Source organism: Meleagris gallopavo, chromosome 21, assembly GCF_000146605.3.
Source record: "Meleagris gallopavo isolate NT-WF06-2002-E0010 breed Aviagen turkey brand Nicholas breeding stock chromosome 21, Turkey_5.1, whole genome shotgun sequence".
Lineage (NCBI taxonomy): Eukaryota > Metazoa > Chordata > Aves > Galliformes > Phasianidae > Meleagris > Meleagris gallopavo.
Genome location: NC_015031.2, coordinates 9,658,972 through 9,672,319, shown reverse-complemented (window position 1 = coordinate 9,672,319; position 13,348 = coordinate 9,658,972). Strand labels below are relative to the sequence as shown.

General features: G+C 55.4%; 1 protein-coding gene across 2 annotated transcripts; it reads right to left on the bottom strand.

The window, feature by feature from the left end:
* Window positions 1-2,850: 2,850 nt before the first annotated feature.
* Window positions 2,851-13,138, bottom strand: NEK8 (NIMA related kinase 8). 2 transcript variants are annotated; one of them, XM_010722129.3, is made up of 15 exons: window positions 13,029-13,138; window positions 12,455-12,660; window positions 11,207-11,439; window positions 10,739-10,870; window positions 10,338-10,546; window positions 9,863-9,942; window positions 9,136-9,317; window positions 8,873-9,023; window positions 7,841-7,917; window positions 6,571-6,688; window positions 6,186-6,336; window positions 5,820-5,983; window positions 5,453-5,611; window positions 5,221-5,379; window positions 2,851-3,903 (listed from the first exon to the last, which is right to left on the bottom strand). In XM_010722129.3, exons 1-15 carry the CDS (start codon window positions 13,073-13,075, stop codon window positions 3,875-3,877), a joined length of 2,097 nt encoding a protein of 698 aa, XP_010720431.1. In that variant the 5' UTR covers window positions 13,076-13,138; the 3' UTR covers window positions 2,851-3,874. The 2 variants fall into 2 exon arrangements, with proteins under 2 accessions (XP_010720431.1, XP_019477607.1); XM_019622062.2 differs by lacking the exon at window positions 13,029-13,138 and having other exon boundaries at window positions 12,455-12,949.
* Between the last annotated feature and the right edge of the window lie 210 nt (window positions 13,139-13,348).

Genomic DNA, 13,348 nt, shown 5'->3' with positions numbered 1-13,348 from the left:
GCGGCGACAACCGCAGCGAAACCGCCCCGAATCCCGCGCGACGGGCGGGGAGAGGACGGGGGTCAGGGGCACCGCGTGGGGCTGCCCTGATGGGGGATAGGAGAGGTTGGATGGGATGGGGGGGACGGGATGGAGGTGAGTGGAGGGGGATGGGATTGTATAGGATTGAGTGGGATAGGATGGGGCAATAGGAGATGGGGTTGTATGGGATGAAGTGGGATGGGGTCGTGTGGCTGTATAGGATGGAGTGGGACGGGATGGGGTTGGTGCAGGATGGAGTGGGATGAGGTGAAATGGAATGGGATGGAGTGGGATAGGATAGAGTGGGATTGGATGAGGTGGTATAGAATAGAGTGGGGTGGGATAGGGGGAGATGAGATGGGGTCGTATAGGATGCAGTGGGATAGGATGAGATGAGAGAGAGCGGCGGCTAGGGCGAGACAGAATGGGGTGAGGTGGGGTGGGATGCAGAATAAAGGGAGATCTCTCCCAGCCCCCTCCTCGCCCTCTCAGAGCTGAGCAGCATATGGGAGCGTTCCCCCCTTTTCCCCAGAGATGAGCAGCACCAGCTGACGGGCTGCCAGCATGTGTTCATCCCTCACCAGCCCCGCACGGGCAGCAGCAGCAGCACGGCCACACGTGCTGGCAGATTTCCATTCACACGTGGAGGAGGAGGAAGAGCTCAGCCTCTCCCCCCTGTCACTCACCCAGCTCACAGTAAAACCCCCATTGGCAGCACAGGACGGCCTTTGTCCCAGCTGGGTTTGCTCAGAGCCCAAGGCAGGACTCAGAACCACGCTCCATACAGGGCTGTGGGGTTCTGCTCCCCCCGCCAGGCTTTATTAGCTCCGTCTCTTTGATGTTTGAAGTTTTTCCTTTTCTAACCTCGCTTCAAGAGCACCTCAGCCTAATTAGCCCGGAGCTGACAAAGCCATCAGAAGGCGCTGGGGGTGCCAGCAGGACGGCACGGAGGTGTCAGACCCTGCAAACAAAGATCCCCTCATTTCCCCCTCTCCCTAATGAACCCTCTCCCCCCACTCACCGTGACAGCCAGGCGTTTGGCTCGCACTCTGCTGTCACTCCACCTCCGGGCAGGGCACTCGGCTTTGTAGAAGCAATATGTTGCCCATCCCCGGTGACAGGTCCGTCCCCAAACCCATCTGGGCTTCCTCCAGCAGCATCCCTCCTCCTGGGTTAGCATAAATCAGAGGATGGAAAAGCAACGCTTCCAAAGCTGAGGTGGAAAGGAGTGCTGGGGAAAGCTCGCTCCCTGTTTTGGGACTTTTTCCCGCAGAAGAGCACTGGGGAAAAGACGGATGGACAGAAGTTGCCCTTCTGCAAAGCCTCGTGGGAACGGGGCTGGGAGCAAGAGAGGGGTGCCAGAACCGAATGAAATCAGCTCAGGGATCAGCAGGAGGTTTGGGCTGTTTCCTGCTGACAGCAACGGCCCGAGGTCAGCGGGATGCGTAATCTTATCGGGCATGGGAACAAGCAGCCCATGGATCCTGCCTGCACGCTGCCCTCAACCTTTTCCCGGAGGAAAACGAACAGACCTCTCACTGCTGGGGCAGCGCAACACGGAGCAGAGATTCTCAGCCCAGCACATCGCCGCTCTGCCAGCGCGAAGATCTGACCTCTCCGCGTCGTTTCGTGCAACAAAACGGGGCTAAGAAGGGAGAAGCCCCGATTCCGAGTTTTCACCAGGAGCTGCTGCAGGGAAACAAAGCAGCAGACGTGAGGAATGCAACTGCCCTATTTGCCGGGGCTGCTGCTGCCTGCGGCACACGGACGTGCCTCGGCTTGTCGTTTCAAGAGCTATTGTTGCTCGGGGCCGGGGGCCTCTTTGTTTCCTTTACCCTTTCGCCAGGCTTGGTCACAGCCCGGTATTAAATTATTCAAATCATCTCGCCGGGCTCCGCAGCTGAAGCGAAATCCCCAGGGCCGCAGCCCTCGTGGCAAACCCCCAGCCCGGCACAAAGCTTGCTGGTTCTCCCCCTTCCCCGAGGTGAAAGGTCCCAGTGTCTGAGCCGGTGCCACCTCCAGCCCAAGCACTGCGGTGTGAAGCCGTAAAACAACCCCTTGCTGTCGGCACAGTGGTGGGGACAGGGGGCTCAGCCCTACTTTAGCAGCCCTGGGGCGGTGGCACGTTGATGCCACCGTTGACGAGGCAAAAGGTGGCAGGGATTTTTGTCCCAGCCCCCTGCCAGCCCTGGTGAGGCCGGAGCAGGAGCCTGCTCTTCTCGGGCTGTATTTGCACATGGTGTGGGGAGCCCCAGGAGAGGCTGAACGCAGCACAGCCAAGAGGGATCTGCAGGATCCGGTTGCTGCAGGAGCTGGTGGTGCTCACGGCTCAGCATGGGGACAAAAGACAAGAGCCCAGAGGGAATTTCACCCAGCCCTGCTGTTATCCTGGTCCCCAGGTCAGTCTAGAAGCTGGGAACACCTTCCTCTCCACTGGCACGTCCCTGTAAGCCAGAGCACAAGGCGAGTGCCAAGGCACTGGCAGAGCCTTTGAACACACGTCAGCTTCCCGGGATAGCAGGGTGTAACCACCTGAAAAGGCAGCTCCACCAGAAACAAAGAGGCAGGGAAAAACCCATTCACCCACCCAGCCAGGAGCCAAGGAGGGAGGTCGTGTCTGCAGCCAGGGCTGCACACGCCTTTCCCGGCTGGACAGGACCTGCTCTCTTCCCAGCCAGAGCCTGGGAGGCAGAAAAAGCAAGAGAGCTGCAGAAATTCATTACCTTCCACATGACAGAGGGATCGGTCGGCACCTACCAGAGCTTGACAAGGTTTCCCTCATTGAAGACAGGAAAGGATCACAAAAATAATTAGAGAGATTCCATCTCAGCCAGCTTATGAAAGCACTGACTTTATACACAACGGATTGGCAACAGCACAAAGATGGATGTGAAAGGCAATGTCAGATCAGAGACAGAAACTCATCAGAAAATGGCCCAGGGCAGATGTAAGTTAAAAAAAAATAATAACAACAATACGGGGAGGGGGGGGAATAAAAGCATGAAAGGAAGCGACCCTTCTGGTGATTAAAAAAAGGTAACTCCTGTCTGTGGTACAGTGATCTGCCCCTTCCAGCCTGCAGAAAGGATCCCTGGTGGAAACTCATCATCTCCCTGTAGAGATCTGGGTTCAAAAACTTCAATTAGAGACAATCTCTCCCTGTGTTTTGCTGCCTCGCACTCGCTCGGCCTGGAGCCAGGCAGCAGCAGGATTTAAGGGGCCTGAGGACAAACATCAGCTGGAGGATGCTCAGCTGGGCTCCTGGGGCTGCAGGAGGCTGTAATTGGAGAGCCCCAGGCAGCACTTGGGGAGCAGCCGTGCTGCACAAGCGAGATGCTGCTCGCCTCGTGCTAGGCCAGCCGTGCAGGGCAGGACCCTTGGAAGAGTGATGAACAGCTCAACAAATGGGCAAAAATGCTTGAAGGGGGGGATGGGAGAGGACTGACTTGTCTAATTAGAAAAGAGGTTTGCTCTTAGTCACCCAGCACAGCGCCTGGGGCTGTAACTCCAGACACTGCTGCGCAAAGGCTGACAGCTCTCTCAGACACCGAGCTGTCAGCCTGGGCTTTGTAACCAGAGAGTTTCCACGGGGAAAAACAACCTCTGTGCTCATCACCGGCGGCAGAGGAGAGCCCTTCTGCACCCAAACGCACTTCCAACAGCAAGACCCACCAAACACAGGCACTTCAGGGCCACAGCAAACTTCACTGACCCACGAGAGCAGCTCTGGTTCTGGGGAACCATCGTTAGGAGCTCCCTGTTGTGCAGCAGAATCTGGGGAGTAGGTCCAGCAGAAGGACAGGCATGGCAGGAGCAGCCTGCAGCTGTATGGCAAGGCTGGATGCCATCCCTCTCACTGGGATGGTGCCTCTTCCCCGGCAGCTGAAACACAAAAGGCAAGAACAGATGAGCAATGCAATCTCTGTCCTGTTGCCCCTGTGGTAGCATTAAAAAAAAGCCAAACACCACAGAGCACAAGCAGAAGGAATTAAAATATCTTGGGGTTTGCACCATCCTTCTCCTCTCCAGCTTCTCCCAGCTATTCCAGGCCTGTGTTTGCAGTGGGGTTGAGAAAAAGGTGCAGCAGTGGCCCCATGACAAAGTGGGCACCAGTCCAAGCCACTCACAAACAGTGCTGGCTGCACGGGAGGAAAGTGCTCTGCAGCCCCAAAGGTGGAGTGCAGCTCCCAGTGCCAGCACTCCCTCCCAGCTCCTGGTTGGTGCTAAAAGTGGCAGTAATACCAAATGTGTCACAGCTACCATCTTATGCTCTCTCTGAAGAGGTTTCCAGGCAGACTGAGCTGCATGGAAGCCCAAAATGAGGACTTGGAGCCTTGCTTCTGCAGGGCTGCAGATGGGAGCTCACAGCCCAGCTGCAGAGCCACTCCAGCAGCAGGATTGCAGCTTGCAGCCTTCCTGCAAGAACAAAACACTTTTATTCCCACAACAAACAGCCTGCCCCAAGAGTCTGCCTTTCCCTGTCCCCTCCATGGCAGCACACATCACGTGAGAGCTCAGCAGGGCCGACTGCGCTGTGCTGGGGCAGTCAGCTGGGCCTCCTCCCCTGCAGGGCGTAATTAACCTCCTTGAAGTGGGCTGGGGCTGGAATCCCACAGCCCAGTGCAGAGGCCATAATCAGACCAACAGAGGAGGAAGAAAGGCCCCCCTCCAGCAGTCTGGGCCAGGCTCCCATCTCACACCCAGGCAACGGAAGGGCAGGTCACGCCATGGGCACGTTTTAACCACGCAAGGATGCTACTTTTGGCCTGAGCAGAGAGGAACCACAAAACCATGGCTATCTTTTCCAAACCACAACGGAGAGCTAGCAGCCAAAATGACGCCTCAAATCTCAGCTTCTATTTCAGCAGCAGCAATTAGAGAGCTGCTCTTTTTGGCTACTCGCTGGACACTCACAGCATCTCGGCTCCCCACCAGCTGCAGTCTGGCCAGCCCCCCTGTCTGGTAGTGTGTGAGTCTGCCTCTCTGCTCCCCCAGTGCAGTGGAAGAGGCAGTGTCACAGCCCTGTATTGCACAAGGGGAATGTTGATGTGCTTCAAGTTATTTCTGCTCATCTACAGCTCTAGATGGACTAGAATAACACATAGCTTATGTGCCAAGGTTACTCGGTACAGCATCACAAGGCATCATGTCTGGCTGGGACCTTACAGCAGGAATCTCAGTAGCAAAGCTCCTACTCACGCTTTACAGCCAGCAGTGTGTTCCCATGGCAGCAGGCTACAGAGGTCACCACGTATGGATGTGTCTCCTCCAGCTGCACAGGCCTTGGCGTTCCTGTTTCCTCATCTTTCCTGCCCAAGCGTCCCCTGGCTCCTTTCCCCCAGGTGCATACCTCACCATCTGCAGAGGGACAGAGCTTGTTGCACACACAACTCCCGCAGTCCTCAGCAGGACGTGGGAGTTTCAGCCTCACCTGCTCCAATAGCCACAGTGAAGGCATCCCCACAAGCTACCACAGTGACCTTCATGGCCCGGAGCCCCACAACCAGGTGGGGCACACGACTGTTGCGGCAGGAGTTGGTGCCCAGCTGCCCGTGTTGGTTGCTCCCAAAGGTGTAACACTGGCCAGAAGCTGATGGGAGATGAGAGAAACAACTGTATGTCACCCAAGGATGCACAGAAACCCCTTTGCTCTCTATCATGCTCAGCATCCTGCTCCATAGTGCTTCAAAACTGGGAGCAGGGTGTACTGAGCCTCTCTTAGCCCTTTACCTATAGCAAAGGGAAGCAGGAGGAGGAGAGAGAAAATGCAGTCCCTTCTCAGGGATCTGGGCACACACCTGTGACTGCAGCTGAGTGTGCTGTACCGATATCAGCACACACAACTGGCTCTTGGTTCAAGGGGGCTGACTGGGCACACATGAACACGGTGGCCTCTTCTACCTGGTCGTCTGGGGAAGGTTCCTCTGCTGAGCTGATCCGATCTAGGCCCAGCTTGTTACACCTGCAAAGAAAAAAGCATGGTTCAGAACTGGCTGAATCCAGCATCAAATCCTGCCCTAGCATAATGACACCCCCAGCGCTGAGCAGGATCTCATGGAAATGCCTACTAGAAACTCTTGCTCCTGCTTCAATGACAGACACAGGAGGGGCCAGGGGAAGCTGCAGGCAGGCTCTGAGCTCTCACAGATCCTCATTTCCCCTACCTGTTGCTCCCACAAGCAAGAATCTGGTTCTTCACTGTGAGGACCATGGAGGAATCGATGCCGCAGATGACCCTCTGTGCCTCATGCTCTGGTGGGACTGCTACCTGCTGGGGGGAGTTATGGCACTCCAGGGTACCCAGCCCAAGCCGACCTGGCAGGAGAAACACGAAGCTGTCTCCAAGAACTCATTCTGGGACCTGCCACCACAAAAGGCAGCAAAACCCAAAGCGCAGGGACCTGATCTGCGGTGAAGTGACAGCAACTTGCCCACACCCACCGAGCCTGGCACCTCTGGAGAGAGCTGCAGACAAGTAAGGCCAGCAAGAGGCATGGAAACAGGTAATGGAAAGCATTAGCCCTGTTCTGCTAAGCAGACGTCTCTTACCATTATCCCCTCTGCCCCAGGCAAACACCTCCCGTTCATTGGAAACTGCCAGGACGTGAGATGCACCACAGGCCACCTGCACCATCTCGTAGCCCAGCAGGGCCTCCACAATCTTGGGCTGGCAGGGGAAGAGCAGCAGCCGTTAGCCGAGACCTCCCAGCCAGCCCGCCTGCTCCCATCCCTCCCTCCCTGCCCCCCCAGCACAGCACAGCACTGGCAGCATCCCAGTTTTCATCCAACACAAACACCAGAGAATTTTTTGTTCTGAACAGTCTTCTAAAGGGTTTTTTTTTTTCTTTTTTTTAAAGAGTCTACGTGCACGCAGCACAAAAGATAATGCAAACATCTCTAGGGTGGAAGAAAGCAGCCAGCACGATGGTTTGGAGAGCTGAAGGGTTGGGATTTGCCCCCCTGCCCATTGGGGGAGTGCCAGGGGCGGTTAACGCACGCTCTGAGCAGGCAGGGGCTTGGTGCAGGATGCATTTGGCTCCTCTCATGCAGAGGAGCTGTGAGCCACCAGCTACATATTCGTTAGGGTGTGGAGAGACCAGGATCTCCACATTGCGCCCAGCCCCTGCTGTGACCTGCTGTTACATCTGACACCTCGCCACGTCCAGCCTCAATCTCATTATCTTGTGCAAGTGAAAAGCGCCGTTTGCTGGGATTTGGCTGCAACTCCCAGTTGGTGTCCCTCAGCAATAAACACTGAGCTGCTCTGGACAGAGCAGGCACAAATGAGCCAGCTGACCACAGAAACAAATGGCACCAGTCCCTGGGCTCGGCTGGCAGCCATTGGCTGCTGTCACATCCGAGGGCAGGAGAGGAAGAAGCTGGAAAGGAGCAACGGGCTCTCAGCCCCACTGCTCCAAGCCAATCGGAAGCACACAGCTCTTTGTTAAATACTGGCTCTTTTGAAAAATAACTTTTCTCAGTGAACCCCGGCAGCTGCAGGCCAAGAGTGAAGCAGGCAGGTGTGTGATTGGAGGCAGGCTCCAAGCTGGGAGCCTGCCAACAGCAACCACAAGGCAGCTCTTGACTTCCCCCACACTCAAAGGGATCATTGTGTAGGGGGGGGAGAGAGAAAGAGAGAGGCAGGTTGGGCCTTTTAAAACCCGCAGTGATAGGAAGAGAAGGGGGAGGGGGGTCAGATGCCAGAGCACGCCTGGGATGCACACCCCTGGAGCTGGGATGAGCTGCCTCATGTGGCTGCTTAAGCACAATGCATCCTCTGACTCTGGGGAGCAGCATGCCCAGCACCCTCACAACAAACCTGGCTTACATCCGTGAAGTTTCCGTGCCCTAAACAGCCGTTACTGCCACTGCCAAAAGTCATGATTATCCCCCTGTCTGGAAAGGCAAGAAAGAAGTCGTGTTACTGGCACACATGACGCCCCACGAGGCACACGCAGCCCGCAGGCTGGCCATGGATCTCAGGACAGGCTCTGCCTGGACCCACTGTGACTCATAACTTGCTGGGGGGCCCCCCCACGGCCTTCAACAAACTTCCAGAGAGCAGCAGCCTCAACCACCACAACGCCTCACCAAACAAACATCAGATGATAATAGGAAAGCGCTGTGATAGCATCATGGCAGCTGTGTACGCAGGAGCTGCAAACTCCACAGTCTGTCAAGGTGCTAAATACATAGGGTGCTCAGCAAGCAGCCATCCAGCAGAGCAGTGGCAGGAAATGCCATGCAGAGGAAGGACAAACACACACCTATGAAGTCTGCCATCTGCATATCTGTCATTTACTGCCCCGACCTCCAGCAGAAGGGCAGACAGGGCTCCTAAAGGACCACTGGAAGGGCTTTGCTCCCCAAGCACAGCCTTGGGCTTGTGTACATACTCTGCTCCCAGCCAGCTTCTGGCCCACTCTCCAAGGGCTTCAGACCCTGCCTTCTTGCAGCAGAGGACAACCAGCCCTGCAGGAGCTCATAGGCGCCCATTTATGCTGCCTTGTTGCTGCAGTGCCAGTCACCATTAATCACTGCTCATGTCACACTCACAGAGTATGTGACTGAGAAACGCTGATCCTCCCAAACATTCCTTGCACTGCAGGCCCCACTGTGCAAGCCAGTTCTGGCTTGCACAGAACTGCTAGCAGGACAAGAAACAGAAGGTGTCTGTCTATGCCTTGCCCATACCAGACTGACCTTTGTGACCCAGCTGACCAGCATGGCATCATGCCTGCAAGCCAAAGAGGTCTTCATCCCAGCCCAGTGCATCTCTTGGGTTCCTCTCTGAATAGGTATCCCAGGCTGTCACAACTTCTCTAAGTGAAAGCCCAAGGCAACAGCTCACCTGTGAGGCAGGCAGTGAAGAGATCCCCACAGGACACATGTTTGATGGTCACACCAGATTGGCCCTCCAGAAAGCGGGACACAAACTGAGGCTGCAGCTGCTCAGTGGCTCCTGGCAGAGAAGGGCCTCCTGCAGTGCCCATCGGGGGAGCCTGGAGGAGAGAAACCTACCAGCTCCTGTGCCTCAGTGCAGCAAGGGCTGTGTGCGAGAACTAAGATAAACACCTTCCAACAGCTGCCTGTGCCATGTTCCCCATTACTCACCTCCCACATGATGAGCCTCCCTGATTTGGTGACCCCAGCCTTCTGTGTCCTGCCAGCAGACACCTGCACCACTTCGGTGTTCAGCATGGGCAGACGGAGCGGGGTGGTGATCCCACTGCCCCACGTGTAGATGGACGACAGGGGAGGGGGGATGCCTGTCCTGGCCGAGCCACCTCGAACACCTGTGGGTCAAACAGAAATCAGAGTGGATTCCTAACTTTCCTCCCACAGAAAGATAAAGCCACCATCCAGCTGGGTGCCAGCACAGCTGCTGGGCTGCCAGCAGGGCCAGGCCAACTCAGAGCACCAGTCCAAGGCTGGCACAGGACTGCTGGGGAGCTCAGTGCCAGGGCTGAAGGAACAGCCCCTTGTATTTTATCCCAGAACTGAGGGGAGCAGCATTACAACAACTCTAGCTAATTGTTAACCAATGCCAGCTGCACTGCCCTGCTCAGAGAGGTTCTCCCTTAGCACCCTCCTCAGCTCGTTCCCAGCCTTTACAGTAGAAACTGCAGAAACTTGATTCAAAGGGTCAAAACCTCAAAGAGGCAGCTGGAGAAAGACTGCTGCTTGGTCCCCAGATCTGAGGTCCCTGTGGGCTCCTCCAGTGCTCGTGGAAGGCAATATTTCTCAACTTCTCTCCAAACACCTCTCCAACTCCCTGACACCCAAGGGAGAGGGTCCTTCCAGATGGGAGTTGTGTTGAAGGCCCTGTGCCAGCACTCACCCCTGGGCCTGGCACTGCTCGCTCGTCCCCCCGTCCGGCTGTGTGTCACTGATTGCACTGGAGCCAAGGGCTTTTCAGGCCTGCCAAAACAAAATCCAGTCCTTACTGTCAGCTCAGCCCGGAGGTCCTGCAGAGCCCTGTATCGCAGAACCAGGCAGAGCTACAACATAAGCCACAGCTGACCAACTCACAGAACTGCCTTTGGCAGGTGTTTTAAACCACCTGAGAAAGGGAAGTTGGTGTCAATTTCCTTCCCCCTGAGCTCACTACTCTCCATTTGCAGTTACTGCTGCCCACACCTGCTGCAGCCACAAGCCACAGGGCCAGGCTCGGCTTGCAGCAGCTGCACATTCAGTAACCCAGCATAGGGTCAGCACTCTATTTGGAATTTACAACATAGACAGTGAGCTGGTCTGACGTGTTGTGAGCCATGGCAGTCCCTCCCAAGGGAGACAAGTGTGGCAGTATCACTTGCCTTCTCATTTTAACACTTCCTACATCAGTGTAGAGGTTCAGAAGAGGGCGAATGCAGATGGACTGGGCCATAATCTCATTCAGTTGAGGCCGCTTGGAAGGATCCAGGTTCAGCATACTAAGGATGAGCTGGCGCAGGTCAGGGCTGTATCTATCTGATATTGGGGCAAATGTCCCACTCATGATCTTCAATACTAAGGCAGGAAGATTCTGAACAGAAAACAAAAGAGAGATATACAGTCGCTGGGAAATCAGAAACAAGACCAAGGGGCAAGATGTCTTCAGTGCTGCCCTCTGCCTTCACACCTTCAGGCTCAGAGAGAAGCGTGATCCAAGCACGTATTTTCACCTCTGAAAGAGACTATATTCTCTGTACTACATGTAAACTCTGTCTTGTCTTACCGCAGCTTCAAAAGCCCTCTTGAGGCTGGTAAGTTCATAGAGCACGCAGCCCAAAGCCCAGATGTCACTCTTCTGGTTATAAGGCTTCCCTTCACAGAGCTCTGGGGAGATGTAGCATGGAGTTCCCACAACCTAGATGAGATAGATAAATCTACCATGAAGCCATGAAAGGTAAGAAGGAAGAAAGAGGAAGGCTCAGTTTACAGCCTGGAGCACTACCAACCAAAACTTAGGGGAGCTGTGTGTTTGTTTGGCTGACAGTCTCAATAAAACCATGATGATTTGCTTTTCTGGAGGCCTCAGTAACAAAGCAGCACCGTGTTACACAGACGTAGCCTAGTGTGAGTATGCCACCTCCAACCTTGCTGCCCACAGCAGCTTTCCAGAGACTTTCATGGAGCCAAGACCAGTGTTTCCAGCCTGCTGCCATGGTGGTAAGTAGCTCCCCTGCAAAGCTGGGCCACCCACCGTGTAGGCTTTACTCTTGCTGCTCAAGATTTTGGAAATGCCAAAGTCTCCAATCTTGACAATCATGCGATGCTTGTCCAAAAGGATGTTCTGAGTCTTCAGGTCACGGTGCAGGATCTGCTTGGTATGCACGTGGTGAAGAGCCAGGAGGATCTGCACGAAGAAGTGTAGGATGGTGTCCTCATCCAACAAGGAGTTACAGCGTTTATGAATAAACTCTGCCAGTGTGCCCCCTGCAAGGAACAACAAAGGCATATAAGCAAGGGTGGCTGCACAGGGCAGCACAATCTCAGCCTAAAAATAAAGGGATTTAGCTGCAGCATCTTAACAAGACAAGTGCATGAGAAAGAGCATATCGTGGTGGGACAAAGCATGTCCTCCAGTGCTCCTGAGACTATGCAGAGAACAATGGCAGCACAGTTGGTGGGATGAAGACACAGTGAGAGAGAAGTTGCTGTTGACATATTGTCAAAGGCAGCAGGAAAAAGGCACACTAAAATTACAGCTCCTGGAGCCCTGAGCCCTGTCAGGACACAAACCTTGATGGCAGAACAAGATAAGCCTGTTCTGCAGAAGAGAATTCTTGCAGTCCGAGAGGCCACGTGGCACTGAGAGGCCCCTGTCAAGAAGGGTAGGTCTAAATGCAGGTCTTGTGTGAAACTTTTAACAAACCCTCATGCAAATGTTGAGTTAATCTTAAACTCCATAGCAAATCTCATCAGAAATTGCACCTTCCCACGCAGAGCTGTGGGACTGACAGCATGGCCAAGAGCTGACAAACAAGTGAAACCTAAACCAAGGGTGGATGATAGCAGGTGTGTCAGAAATCTTTTCATTTCTGTTAGGAGTAGGCACAAGACATAAAACCACAGAATGGCTGAGATTGGTGGGGCCCTCTGGAGATCATCAAGTCCATCCTCCTGCTCAAGCAGGGCCACCTAGAAACAACTATCCAGATGTCTTTGAGTATCTCCAGGGAAAGAGACTCCATCACCTCTCTGGGTTACCTGCACCAGTGCTCAGCCACTTGGTTCATGGCCAACTTGGTGCCCACCAGGACCCACGGAAGCTTTTCTGCAAAAAAAATATAATGGCCACATCTGCTCAAGAAAGCCTTATTTTGAATCTCTGAGGACCCAGAGCACAACATGGAGCCAAAGCAGCCTGATCCATGGAGAGTTGAATGCCCGGCATCCCCCGGACCTGCTGAGGAGCCACTGCCAGGCGTGAGGGGTGCACGGGGCCCACCTGGAGCATACTCCATAGCAATCATGAGAGCCTTGTCCTCCAGGAAGTTCTCATAGTACTCGATGACGTTGGGGTGGCTGAGCAGCTTGAGGACCTGGCACTCGTTCTGCGCCGCCAGCCGCTCATCCTTGCTCATCTGCTCCACAGGGATCTGCTTCAGGATGACCAGCTTCTGGTCGGCCTTGCGCAGACACAGGTGCACGATGCTGTAGGGACAAGGCCTCAGCAGGGAGGGACGGGGCCTGGCCACCACCCCTAGGTGACGCATAGCCCCCCGTCTCTCCATGTCACTACGGTAACAGTGCCTGTTACCACCCCAGAGTAAGGTATGATGCACCCCCCTCCCATCACCACGGCAACAGCCGAGGCCAGGCCCCCACCCCAGGGTGCCACACAGCGGCTGACCCTCGCGTTGCCATGGCAACAAGGCCCAGGCACCCCGTCGCCATGGTAACAGGGCCTGCGCCTCTCAGTCCGGGGTGCCACCGGTCCGGCGCTGCTTCCCCCTCCCACCCCCCAGAGTAGCAAGGCCCCCCCATCCGTCAGGCCCGGTGCTCTCGGGGGCTGCCCTCACCCGAAAGCCCCTCTCCCCACCACCCGGATCCGCTCATATTTCTCCATCGCTCCCCCTTCTAGGCCCAGGCTCCTCCCGTCTCCATGGAGACACTTCCGGGTTTCGCTACGGCGGCCGCGAGCGGACAAAAGACTTCATTCCGCGTCCGCCTTCTTCCCCCTAATGTTTTGCAGGATCTGCGGGGGCCGCGCCCCCCTTCAGCCCCATCTTAAAGGCGAGGGGAGTTAATCTGTAACCCGCAGCCCTGCGGCGAACGCAGCGAGCGAGCTGCGGGGGCCACGGCCAATGCGGAGTTGGGAGCGGGGTACCAGGGCTGTGTG